General features: G+C 30.9%; 1 protein-coding gene and 1 long non-coding RNA gene across 3 annotated transcripts; one reads left to right on the top strand and one right to left on the bottom strand.

The window, feature by feature from the left end:
- Positions 1-156: 156 nt before the first annotated feature.
- On the bottom strand, positions 157-7617 carry LOC129228454 (SHC-transforming protein 1-like). Its single transcript, XM_054863135.1, has 4 exons — positions 7450-7617; positions 6165-6235; positions 6010-6070; positions 157-282 (listed from the first exon to the last, which is right to left on the bottom strand). The coding sequence occupies exons 1-4, from the start codon at positions 7615-7617 to the stop codon at positions 157-159; spliced, it is 426 nt and encodes a 141-aa protein (XP_054719110.1).
- Positions 7618-9034: 1417 nt separating this feature from the next.
- LOC129228171 (uncharacterized) lies at positions 9035-11681 on the top strand. Of its 2 annotated transcripts, none has more exons than XR_008580899.1 (3): positions 9035-9189; positions 10554-10751; positions 11547-11681. It is a non-coding gene; the product is annotated as an uncharacterized LOC129228171 (long non-coding RNA). The 2 variants fall into 2 exon arrangements; XR_008580898.1 differs by lacking the exon at positions 9035-9189 and adding an exon at positions 9311-9889.
- Positions 11682-12388: the final 707 nt, after the last annotated feature.

Here is a 12388-nt window from a genome sequence, read left to right on the forward strand (position 1 = left end):
AGACAGGGCCCGTTAAAAATGCAAACCATGCTAGAATCTGGTGCCGTGACCATGTGAAAAGTAATGAAAGATAATGAAAATAATGTACCATAAGTAAAAGCAAAAACTAAGCTTAAAAAACTGCTAATTTTGAACCAAGATTATCAGTAGATAATACTATACCTCTCCAGACTCCATAACTGAAAGCATCATATATGAGCTGGTAATTATTAGATTAACATTTGAACCAGCATAATCCATATTCGGCTTTTCTGCCAGCATTCGCAACACACGCTTATCAACCTAAAATGAAAAAAATAGTAAATATTACCTTTCTAATGCTAACACTACAAAGAAAAGATAGGTGAAGTCTGACTGCGAAGAGTTGGCTTTTGGCCCTGCGTTGTTTCAGAAGTATCCATTTTCGTGAAGGGGCAATACAGAGATGAAAGTTGAAGAACGGAATTGACAAGTGCATTATTGGCTCTGGAGCTTGAATATGTCACCTTGAAATTTCAGAAATTCAGCAAAGAGGTTAAACATTTCAATTTTATACAGTCTAGGCAGAAGTCTCATTGGACAGGTAACATCCCACGTAAGTGGGTGGGTCTTGATTTAACCTCTTTCAGCAGTCATTGGTCACAGAAAACGCCTCCTGTAATTAATTTGAATTGAAAACTGGCGAGAGTAGGATTGCAACAAAGAATACAAAGCTTGTCCTTTTTACGTTCTTGCCAACTCAATGCAGTTATTGCTGTAACCTAAATATTTCAGTTCTAAATAATCACATAATGAAAACATATACTATGAGTACATTTTTCTTTCATATCTCCAACTCATAATCTCGCTTCACCTTCGAAATATGGCATGCGTCCTTTCTTCCTTCTCTATATATTTTAAGGAATGGACTTGTTTACAGAAATGATTGACAAGAGTCATTTGTTCGTGGTCGGACTATACTATACTGCAAACATTAAAATACGACCATTATGGAGACTTTGCATGAATAAATTTCACAGCAAGAATTTGACTGCAAAAAAGGACTTTTAGAACATAAGTAGGGGCTTTTTAAGTGAGCCTGTATAGGACTGGACTGAGTTTTAAAATCCAGCAGAGTCAAAAATTCAGATATTCAGCTTACTATACTTTACTTTTATTCATTTTACTTTTTCCAAATTAAAAAAAAAAAATATATATATATATATATATATATATATATATATATATATATATATATATATATATATATATATATATATATATATATATATATATATATATATATATATATATACAGCATTTAGGCTTAAAATGAGTTAAAAGAAGCATAAGCTTGTTTTCTCTTAAAAGTGATAGTAAATCTTCTTTGCAGCAGGTAAAATTAAGAAAGTTCGTGAAAAAAATCAGGAAAACTTCATTATGATTTTTGGAGGAAATAAAAAATTTTAAAATAAAGGAAAAGGAAATTTAAATATTAAAAAAATGATAGGATGTGTACTCAAATTTTCATACTCATGTATGAAAATGTTTTGTTTTTATGATCACATGATCATTTAACGATTGGGATTTTTCCCTGAATTTCTCATCAATTAAAAATCCCTGTTTTAGGGAATTTTGTATAGTTGGCAAAATTTTGGATGGTATCATGGGCGCCCATATGCAAAATTTTATTATTCTGCTTAGATATTTTCCCCATGGTATAGCAGGATATTTTCTCCATGAAAACCGATTTCAGTACAGATTAAAATTTGAAACTTTCAATTACTTATTCATTAATGGCTGGAGAATAGCAGGAGTTTACAATTTTGCAAAGAAAAAAGTACTAAAAGCAAGGAAGTTCTAATTTCCAAGGAATCCCCCCCCCCCCATGGGTACCCATGGATGGTATTTACTTCATTAGGGAACTCAGGTTAACAGGGTTGGCCGGATTGGACCCAATTGGGTTGGACCAGATGGGTTTTTTTTTTTTTTTTTGAAAAAAAAATAAAACCACTATTTAACCCACTTTTGGGTTTTTTTTTTTTTAATTTTCTGACAAGTTTTTAAAAAATTAATTAATTTAAATACTTTCACAATTTAAACTTCTTTTTTATTTGTTCTTCACCACAGACAATGGACATAAAAAATGAATTTTTAACTTCAATAGTATTCTTAATTCTTAAAGGCATTAAAAAATACTTGAAAGATTTTTAATAAATATATTTAACTTTTTTCTTTAACTGGTCAATAAATAACTCTAATTATCTTGACTGTGTCTGATTTTCTCAATATTTGTAGATTGTACAGAGGAAACTACTCTAGCTAAAAGGCTTTCATGTGAATTATTTTCTGCAAACCAACACGTTACAAATCTCGCATAAACAAAGTATATTTTTTTGAAATTAACAGGTTTTTCAAACGATCGGACAAAAAACAGAATAGGATGTACAGTATTTCCATTATTTTACGAAAAAGTTTAATATTTGTTACTCTGTACACAGAAATAGAAAAACAGGCAACATAAAATTCAAAGAAATGTCTTGATTAAGCTGGAATTTAGTAAAAAAGGATTTAAACTACTCTAGGTTCTACGGTAGTTTTGCATAACAAAATGAAATACAATAAAGTAAAATGTAAAAAAAAAAATTTAGTAATTAAAAACGAACAATGGATTTTATCACTCAAGAAGTAACTTTGCCTTAACTGTTGGTAATCATGGGAACTAAAAAATATGGAACTTCATCATTTTTGGGTTTTGTTGTCTTTTATACTTTTCTTTAGAAAATGCTGAATTTTAACTAGTTTTCCAGCTTTTTTTTACCCTAAGACAATTTTTGCGCTTTGTTCATATACTTACGCTACAATATGCTACAAGTACTCCACAATTTCCCTAAAAAAAGACAAAAGGACAACAACAGCATTCTTTGTTTTTAATTTTATTACAAGCAGAATGACCTAAAAACAGAAAACTTTTTTTATCTCATTTCAGAGCAATATTTTAAAAGTTATTTACAACTAAAAATAGATTAGTTTCATTTTCCACTGAAATGGGGGGTAACATGACTCTGAGAAGTGACGTGAGATGTGCCTCTCTTCGCAGTTGCTAAACCTCTTTCTTCGATGTACATTTGCTTTACGTAGCATGCTTTGAGTATTTCTGTGCTTAGTTCGGGTATTTATTTAGGTAATTTTTGTATTCATTTTTCTGTCGAAAATATGTTTTTTTGTGATCATTACATGGCTAAATGTTATCAGTTTCCAAACCACATCTTAACTTCAAAAAAAAAATCTACTGTATCTACAGAAGGAACTGTTCCATTCTTTCCCTGCGCTTGCTTGCACTATTGTTCAAATTTTTGAGAATTCTTCCAATTTACACTAGGGAAGTGAAGAATGTACAGATTAAAGGAGAATTACTTTCCAGGAATTTTAAGAGATCGCAAATCTGCAGGTGGTCAATGATCACTTGAGACATTTGTTTTAGATGAACAGAAGGCATCACATAAACATGAGACATGAATCAAAGAATTGATCTTAATATATCCTTGAATCCTATATATTTCTGTGATTCATTATAGTCAAGGAATTGATCTTGCTTTGAAAGCATATTCATGCAAGTAATTTTTAAAAAGTGATTTACCTTTTTTTTTTTTTTTAATGCTCAAAAATAAGAAAGAACTATCTCTCTTTTAAGTAACAAAAAGAAGAAAAAAAGACTTTTCCAAGCTTAGTTTTTCTTAAACATTGATTACTATGAAAAAATATTTTTATAATTTATATATCCTATGTTCCATTACGGTTACTTATTTTTCAAAGTACTCACAACCTCAACAATAACTTTTTATAGGCCCTTTTCTTTTATTTTTATAAATATTAATTTGAGTCTTTTTTTTTTTTTTTGGCATTAATTTTAAGAACCAAAAACAATGTGCAAAAAAATGTTTTAAAGAAAATTATAATATCTTAAAATTACTCAAGCTTAAAGTTATATTTTCATTCAATTTTAGTTTTTATTTAAAATTATTATTAGTAGTAGTAGTATTATTTTAAAATTGATATTTCCAACACATGCTCTTAGGGTAAATTAGAATCAAAAAAAAAAAATTTTTAATTTTTTGTAAGCTTGGAAATATAGATATTTACTATTTATCATAATGCATATTTTTATAAAAACGTTTTAAAAATAACAGTATTGTACTTATTTTTGTTCTTACATGTTTGTCCACAATCTGTAGCTTTCTTTTGAAGAAGTTGAATATTTTAAAAAGAAATTGAATTAGAACTGATTGATGTATCACATTTTGCATTAAACAACACTCAGATATTCTAATGTACTTTTTCTATTAATTATTTTCTGTTTTTTTTCGCATATATGTTTTTGGCATTAAAATAACGTGCTTTGTGTTCCTTAATTTGCATGCAAATTTTTCCTGGGTTAGCAGCAATATTGAAAGGGATTTTGCCAAACATTGTATTTGAATTGAAAGGAAAGTTTAAAATTGCGTGGCTGCTGCAAATCATCCATCGACGACAGTCAAACCACGAACTTATTAACTCTACACACCATCCGTCTCTATTTTCTCATTTATAGTAATTATCCCGACTTAATAAGAGCTAACTTAAAAATAAACCAAAAAATCACACCTTTGAGCTTCCATATACATCTTTGATTTCTGATGAAAAAGAAATGCTGGTTTGTAACGTTTTATTTTCTGCAAATTATAGATATCAGAATTCTCAAGTCCTTGTTCCCTTGCACAATAATCTATGAAAATCGAAAATGTATTCAAAATATTAAATGTACATTTTATAATGTACAATGTTACAAAATAAAGAAATGTAGAGGAGCATCAGCGTTCAACTTTCATTGAAAAACGTATTGCGAGGGGAAAGGGGCGTGGTGCACTTTGGCACAAATGACGTCAGGCCAATCAGGGGTCGTTTCTTCTCGCGCTGCTCCTAGGGCAATTACAATGCTTAATAAGTAGTTAATGAATTTCTTGTGTGGAAAAAGAATTGGATTTTCGGATTCAAGAAATCATTTTTGATAAGTTGGCATAAAAATTTAGAAAATTTACGAAATGCCGTTGTTGTCCATTCTGGAATCTCCCGAACAAATCAGGAGAGTTGGTAGTAATGTGATACAAATAAATAGATCAACTTTCATCACACAGCATTTAAAGAAATCAATTAGCACCAGAAAAATAGTGTAGGATTTTTTACAAAATTTCAGAGAAACAATAAAAAATAAACAAATTATTGGGATTGCTTTGTAAAAGGGGAGAGTTGCAATTACTTCTCTCCAAATCAATGAAATGACAGGTCCTAATTAAGATAAGTACTTAACGTTAATAATATCCACTAAGTTCAACATGAACTTTCACATGATTTTAAAAATGGTAAAAAATTCCATTCATTTAGAACATTCTTTTTAAATAAAATTTAAATTTAATCTTCTTACATGAAATTCCAATTTTTGACGGTTTTAAAATTTTTTAGCTTAATCTTCAGAACATTATTTAACAATTTTATTGCTTTAACCTTTTTTTTTTTTTTTCAGTAAGCAAACTATTTATAACAGCATACACTAAAGCATTACTCAGCCATTTGTCAATGCTGTTTTTCCTGCATGCATCTTACTTGAATGTTAGTTGTGAAATTTTCTGTAACATTATCTCTTACAAGTCAATCAAGACACAAAATCCTATTTTTTATCTGTTTCCAGAAAAAAGAAACAGAAAGCAAAGCAAGAGTTTAAAGCAGCAAGTACTCAACTTGTGTCCTGCCTGATCTTTTGTGAAGTCATAAAACCAGTTTGCACAGATACACTTTTTTAAACTACTTTTACCCTTTAGCAAGCCATTGCAATAAGTTATGGACCAGATGAGGACTGTTTGTCAGATAAACATAGCAAGATATTATAAAAAGCCTTGTCATTAATTTATCTGTTACAGCCTGTGTGCAGTAGTAATTGTCATATGTATGTGGTCCAAGAGAAGAAATTAAAGATAGAGCAACATTGGTTGAAACACAAAGAAAACAATAACTTACTTTTCTTTTCTTGTCAATGGTTTTCAAGCCTGCAGTTTCACAAACTTTATTAATACATTCCCTAGAAAAGAATAACATCAAATAGTAATATTATAGATTGACGTTTTTATTACATTATGCTTAACGCAAATTGTTTGCATATACAGAAATCTTACTTTGCAACTTGAGATCTAAGATCAAAATCAAGACTTTTCATAGATGTATTCACTTCCAAGCACCCAATATACTGAGAAAAGACAAAGATACATTATTTGTGTGTGTACTTTTACTTATTTATGTGAACAGTTGATGCTTAATTTTACATATCGTTAATTTACGAACACTGACAATTTTGTGAACAGCCAGTCCCAAAAAGACTTTTATTGAAAAAATGCCATTTGATATAATGAACACCTTTTGTAATCCCAAATAGTGCATTCAATTGAGTGTCATAAACTTGTATGTATGTCACATAGGGGGAGGTGGGGCACGTTGGTCTACTTTTTACTTTTCATTTTTTTCCCATCAAAAAATTTCATAAGCAGTTCGATTTTTTCCAATAAGTTTCACTAAACATTTTTTGAAAATGTTGAAGTGAAAAACTTTTTTTACATTAATTTTCTAATGGAACCTTGTAAAGTGGACCAATGTGCCCCATGTGTGGGGCACGTTGAACTGCATGATGCAAACAACATCGGTTATAATCTTAGTGATAAATACTATCAAATATAGGAACACAAACATGGAAGGAACCATTTAAATAGCCTTCAATTAGGCCCATTATTTAGAGGGTTCAGGGGGGTTTGGATTGATGGCATGTTACTATGATTATCAGCTATTAAATCATACATTAAGAAAGAATCTAATTATCAATTTTAGCAAAATTTCAGATAAACATAAACCCAATTAGTTGTTGATTATATTAATTTGCTTTTGGAAATATTTGTTTTATTTTTTATTTATTTTAATTTAATTGTTGTACTTTTAATGTTTAGATAAATTTAAGATTTAAAATGGAACAGCAGTTTAAAAAACTCAACTATTCTTAACTTGCATTAAATAAAAATACAAATACAGTGAAACCTGTGTAAGTTGACCACCTGCGGTGCACTACTTTAGAAGTCAACTTAAACAGGTGGTCAACTTACAAAGGTTGATTTATATGATAAGAGCCTGAAAAAAGCAGTCAACTTAGACAGGTGGTCACCTTTGCAGGTTTTACTGTATTAGAGTTTTAATAATTTAAGCCAAATATTCGGTATTTCGCAAAATATGGTATTGGTACATTTCCAAAACAATATTTTTCGGAAAGCAGTTGGAATAAGCAAACGTAGTATTGGAAAATGTTTACCATGACAATATTTAAATATGTTCTCAGTTGAACAAAAATATCTTGAATTCAGAACATAAATCTAGCTATTAAAAGAAATGGATAAGAATGAAATGGGATGTATATCTTACTCGGACACTGTACTTGACTCCACCATCGGCAACCTGGGAATCCGGATGAAGCCAGCCTCTAGGAGGCTTATTTATTAGGCTCCCATTTTTCGACCATTCGCTAGGCATCCCTGCTTCTCCCAGGAGAGGTTGAGCATTTGAAGACCACTGGATACGAACTTTGGGCATACTTCACAGAACATACATCAGTGCCATTTTATGGAGTATCAAATATTCCAAGCTAAAAGCAAAGTAAGATTGCCTGTTTATAACATTAAATTAAAATTACACAAATAAAAATAAAATCGAACAGTATTTTGTAAAAGTAAAGCAGTATAGCTCTATGAATTCAATAAAATTTTACAAATTAGTACTTAGGTACTTTGCTGTTAAATGTACGTTACTTGGTTTACTTTCTACCTTGGGGAAAATAGAAAAATTACTTAAAGTGGTTGGTGATATGATGGTTAAAATATTTTAACTATTTTTCTCGAAATGTTTCCTTGTACATTTTAATTCCAGAGAAAGTTATGCTGTCCTTTTTGTATACAATTTCAGAATTAATTCCTTCCGTTCACTGCTGTTAAAATCACAGGCTTTCGTCTCCTGATCTGGGCTAGAGCTTACAAAGACAAGTTGAAAAAAAAAAAAATTAAAAATAAATGTGCATGTTGAACAAACATTTATTTACATAATTTTCTTGAATTAAAAAAACAGTCACTTTTATGAGTTTTCTTGAAAATAAGATTATTACAGGATCACAACAAAAAAAAATGGAAAATTTTATACGAAAGGAATTGCAATGCATAATATCATAATGGAGAAAGTTTACTTGTAAAAAAACAAATCGTTCAGATGATTAACTACAACCAAACAAAACTTGGAAAAGGAGAAAAAAAAACGCCTGCTCTATTCAGCGAATAAAATTTTTATAATTATTGCCTCAGAGTAATCGTTATCCGGTTAAGCAAAATCTAGCATTGAAATTGACAAACGGTTAGATTGTTAGGCTTCAGTAAAAATGAATCGTAAAAATTCAGTTCCTCTAGAACCTTCATTTAATCCCCCCCCCCCACACACACAATTAGTAAACTATAATAAAACTACTTTTTAATTTTTGGCAGTAAGAGATTCATGCAAACAAATATGAATTTGAATACGAGTCTTTAAGACTTTAAAAATAATGACAGGTCTACGAACATATTAGAAAACTACAATACCAGAACTCATAAACTACGGAGTCTAGACATTTTATTCTAAAACATATAATTGACCCTAGCTAAGAAAACATTATTTGAACATGCATTCATTAATAAATACCTTATGCTTTTGTTTAGAAGCATTTACTTTATTACTAAAAACACAATTTAAATTTCTATTTACGTGTCTACGCAAATTGTCAGTCAGATGTTGACATTTTCACGGTTATGATTCGTTAAGCGTATAAAGATGGAAGTGTCTGCTACTCCTCGATTTTTCTAGCAACCTTTGAAGTAACTTGGCGTGGTTTCAGAGGTCCTCGATATTTGGCGATCACGTTCGCGTTGTTTTTTGGCAGCAACTGCTGCGCCTCGTGCTTTTTCTCAGCATTCTTTCCCATGTGGATAGTATTTTAATGATCTAATTATTGTAATTATGGAGAAATGATTTTTGAAGTAGGGGCGAAGTTTTCTTCATTTGAACAAATTAAAATACACCAATGTTTTTGGCGGGCGAGAGTGCCAAAAACAGGAAAGAAGATAAAAATGAAAGGAAATCCAAGTGAGTATAAGTTTTGTGTGTTGACCAGTGCACCGAACTGACATGTAAGAAATTTAATCTAATTTTCTTACAAGTTGCTTCCTCTTTAAAAAAAATAATACTACGTTGCATATATTAGCTGTTTTATAAGGTAATAAATGACTACATTGCTCAAAATGTGTCAGAATTCATTAATGAGCCTAAGTTTGCCGATGATTGGTTTTATGAACCGTATTTAGTCACCAAAGAAGATTTCTGTTGTTTTTGGGACCTCGGTTTGGTGTATTTTTAATCAACATAAATGCAGCTTTCTGTTTGATGATACATTTATTGCATTAACTGCCATTTTTTATACTAAGAGCTCCTACAGCTCAACAGGCAATTAAAATAGCTATGGGTTATTATTTTATACTTAATGCTAATTGCTTCATGTAATATCTTTTCAATAATGTTTTTATAGCTCTTTTACTGTGTTATTCTTGTTGCACTGTAATGTTGGTATTATATTCCTGGCTTCTTTTTTCTTTTCATGGCAATGCATTACTGGTCCCGTTTTTGTGAGGCTACTTTTATCTTAAGATGGACAGCATTTTGTCGAGTGGATGTAAATAACAGCTAAATCGTTGGTGATTTTGACCTGGAGTTTATGGCAACTATGACGTTAGGCGACTGCAATGGTTTCACTCGCATGAACGAACGGAAAGTACCCAAGGATAATTTGGTAAGGCAAATTTAGATAATTAAATTTATTTTATGTTTCACAAAAGAACTAGATGAGTGCCCAAAAAAAACAGTATTGAAAACTTCAATTATTAAAGAATCAAATATGTATTTAAAAATTGATGCACCTAGTTAATCTATTACAAAATTGTTTCGCTCCGCCTTGCATGTGGATAATATGATTTGATGCCGGTAAAATGTTACAATGTATTTAATATTTCGTATTGAGGTGTAAATGATGTTTGATGCACTTTTGAATCCATTGGGAGACCTGGAATCCTATTTTCTAAAGTATTAACCTTGAAGTGGCCTCTATTGAAGCACTGATCACAACTGGTGTGTTTATCTTATTTGTCTGCGAGCACTCCAGGTTAAAATGCATTGTGTGCAAAGTGTTTCCCTGCTTGATATTTGGTAATTCTTGATTTTTTTTCTATGCACAGAAGGCAGAAATTCATATTAATTTATTATAATTGTTCTCCTTTTGGATGCTATTCTATACTGTTCATCTGAGTAAGTAGAAACCTGGTGTAATAGACAACAGAAATATAATAATTTGTTTATGAAAACAGGGAAAACTCATGCATTTCGTACTATTCCATTGTGATGCATTGTAATATTGTTGCATTTAAGATTTAAATTAAGTTGTTTTTTTCCCCCCACAGTTAAAGAAGTATTTTGGGTGTGCAGCTTCAGAAACTGAATTCCTTACTGAATGGTACATGGTAGAGAGATTTGGCTTCATTTACTGTCAGTCATTTCCTCTGCTTGTACTTTTCAGTTTAGCCTGAGCCTGAAGAGTAACAACTGAATCAACAGAAGTATGGATCTGTACAATGTTTCAAGGGTTTTCATCTGTAGAGGTAATCAAGTAGAAAATCATACAACTTTAGACTTTAAAAGTTGACAAATGACACAAGCCTACATGAACTTTTTCCCATGTGTTCTAACTTTTGATTGTTTATTGATTTGTGTTCGAAAAAAGTTTAAACAGAGTAAGCTATTAAAAACAGCTTGTTAACCTATTAAAACTATTAAATAAATGATTTAATTAGAAATAGATGAGAAATACAATACAGTTGACTCTATTTAATGACTTTCAGGGGACCGCAAAAAAATCGTACTTAAATAGAATGCTTCTAAAACTGCAGTGGAGTATCTGGGACTATGAAAAGTCATTCAATAGAATGTCATTAAATAGAGAACCAACTGCAATTTGTTATTTGAAAAAGTAGAAAAAACAATGCATTGTGTATTAATTCCAGTATGATTATGATGCATGGTAATATTGGTGCATTTAAGTTTTAAATTAAGTTGTTTTTCCCCCGCAGTCCAAGAAGTATTTCGCATGTGCAGATGCAGAAACTCTAAATGGCACATAGTAGAGAGATTTGGCTTCATTTGCTGTCATTTCCTCTGCTTATGCTTTTCAATTTAGTCGGAGCCTGAAGAGTAATAACTGATTCAACAGAAGTATGAATGTGTGTGATATTTCAAGAGTTTTAATCTGTAATAAGTAATCAAGGAGGAAATTATTCAACTTTAAAATCATCAAATAACAAGTGTACATGAATTTTTTCCTTATGTTCTAACTTTTTATTATTCATTGATTTGTGTTATGCAGTTGACTCTAACTCGAATATTTTTTTATTTCATAGATTTCATTGGGTCCCTAACTCTTGAGAAGGCTGTGGTTGCTTCCCGTAACTCAAAGGTTACAGCCGGTTTTTCAGGACTTTGTGATTGAGAGTTAACTGTACTATGTAGTATTTTGTCTACACATCTGAGGAGCAAAAGCGAACTGTGTTAGCTTTAGCTAACCGAGCTGTTAGCGAAAGATAACAGCTCAGGCTCATTGATCTCTTGAATTTACAGTGATTGGCATAGTTAACCTAAATTAATTTTTACTGTGTACTTGTTAGGTAATTTTTATGCCTTCTGAAACCTCTTTACACACCCTTGATGAAAAAGTTACCCAATTTTACTCCATATAGAGATGTTTGGTGCTTCTTTAGATCACCTGTTTCTTTCATGTCTTGATATCTCTTACCCCATCTTTGTTAATAGCACCCATAATTGTTGTAAAATAGTTTAAATGAAAATTCAGAAAGTAAGTTTTTAAGCTCAATGGAAGACTCAAGTAGGAGCATATTCTTGAAGATTTAAAGCTTGGATCCTCCTTTTTGTAGATATTTGCCTAGAAGCTTGTTAAGACACCTTTAATGGTATCCTACGTAGAACGTGTGATGCAGGATAATGGTAGAACTAACGAGACATTGGGACAAAATATTGAAAGTATTTTGTGTAATTTGTCTGCTTGTCATCAAAAAAGGGTGGAAGTATCTGAAGACATAACATGCCTCATAACAATTCCTTTAAGAGGAATTGGTTAATTTTTAAAAGGTTTTTACCATATTGTTTGGAGGCTTGCTCCATTTCCCTTGAATTAGGATCTTTTGATCAAATCCAAATTTGTTAAACAGTTATATTTCTGTTTCAT

The sequence above is a fragment of the Uloborus diversus genome, chromosome 8 (genome assembly GCF_026930045.1).
Source record: "Uloborus diversus isolate 005 chromosome 8, Udiv.v.3.1, whole genome shotgun sequence".
Taxonomy (NCBI): Eukaryota; Metazoa; Arthropoda; class Arachnida; order Araneae; family Uloboridae; genus Uloborus; species Uloborus diversus.

Excerpts from the sequence above, each read along its gene's own strand:
- LOC129228454 (XM_054863135.1), bottom strand. The coding sequence starts at position 7,617 with ATGCCCAAAGTTCGTATCCAGTGGTCTTCAAATGCTCAACCTCTCCTG. Across the intron at positions 6,071-6,164 it reads CTTAGATCTCAAGTTGCAAA|GGAATGTATTAATAAAGTTT; the intron begins GTAAGATTTCTG and ends ATTCTTTTCTAG. Across the intron at positions 283-6,009 it reads CCATTGACAAGAAAAGAAAA|GTTGATAAGCGTGTGTTGCG; the intron begins GTAAGTTATTGT and ends TTTTCATTTTAG.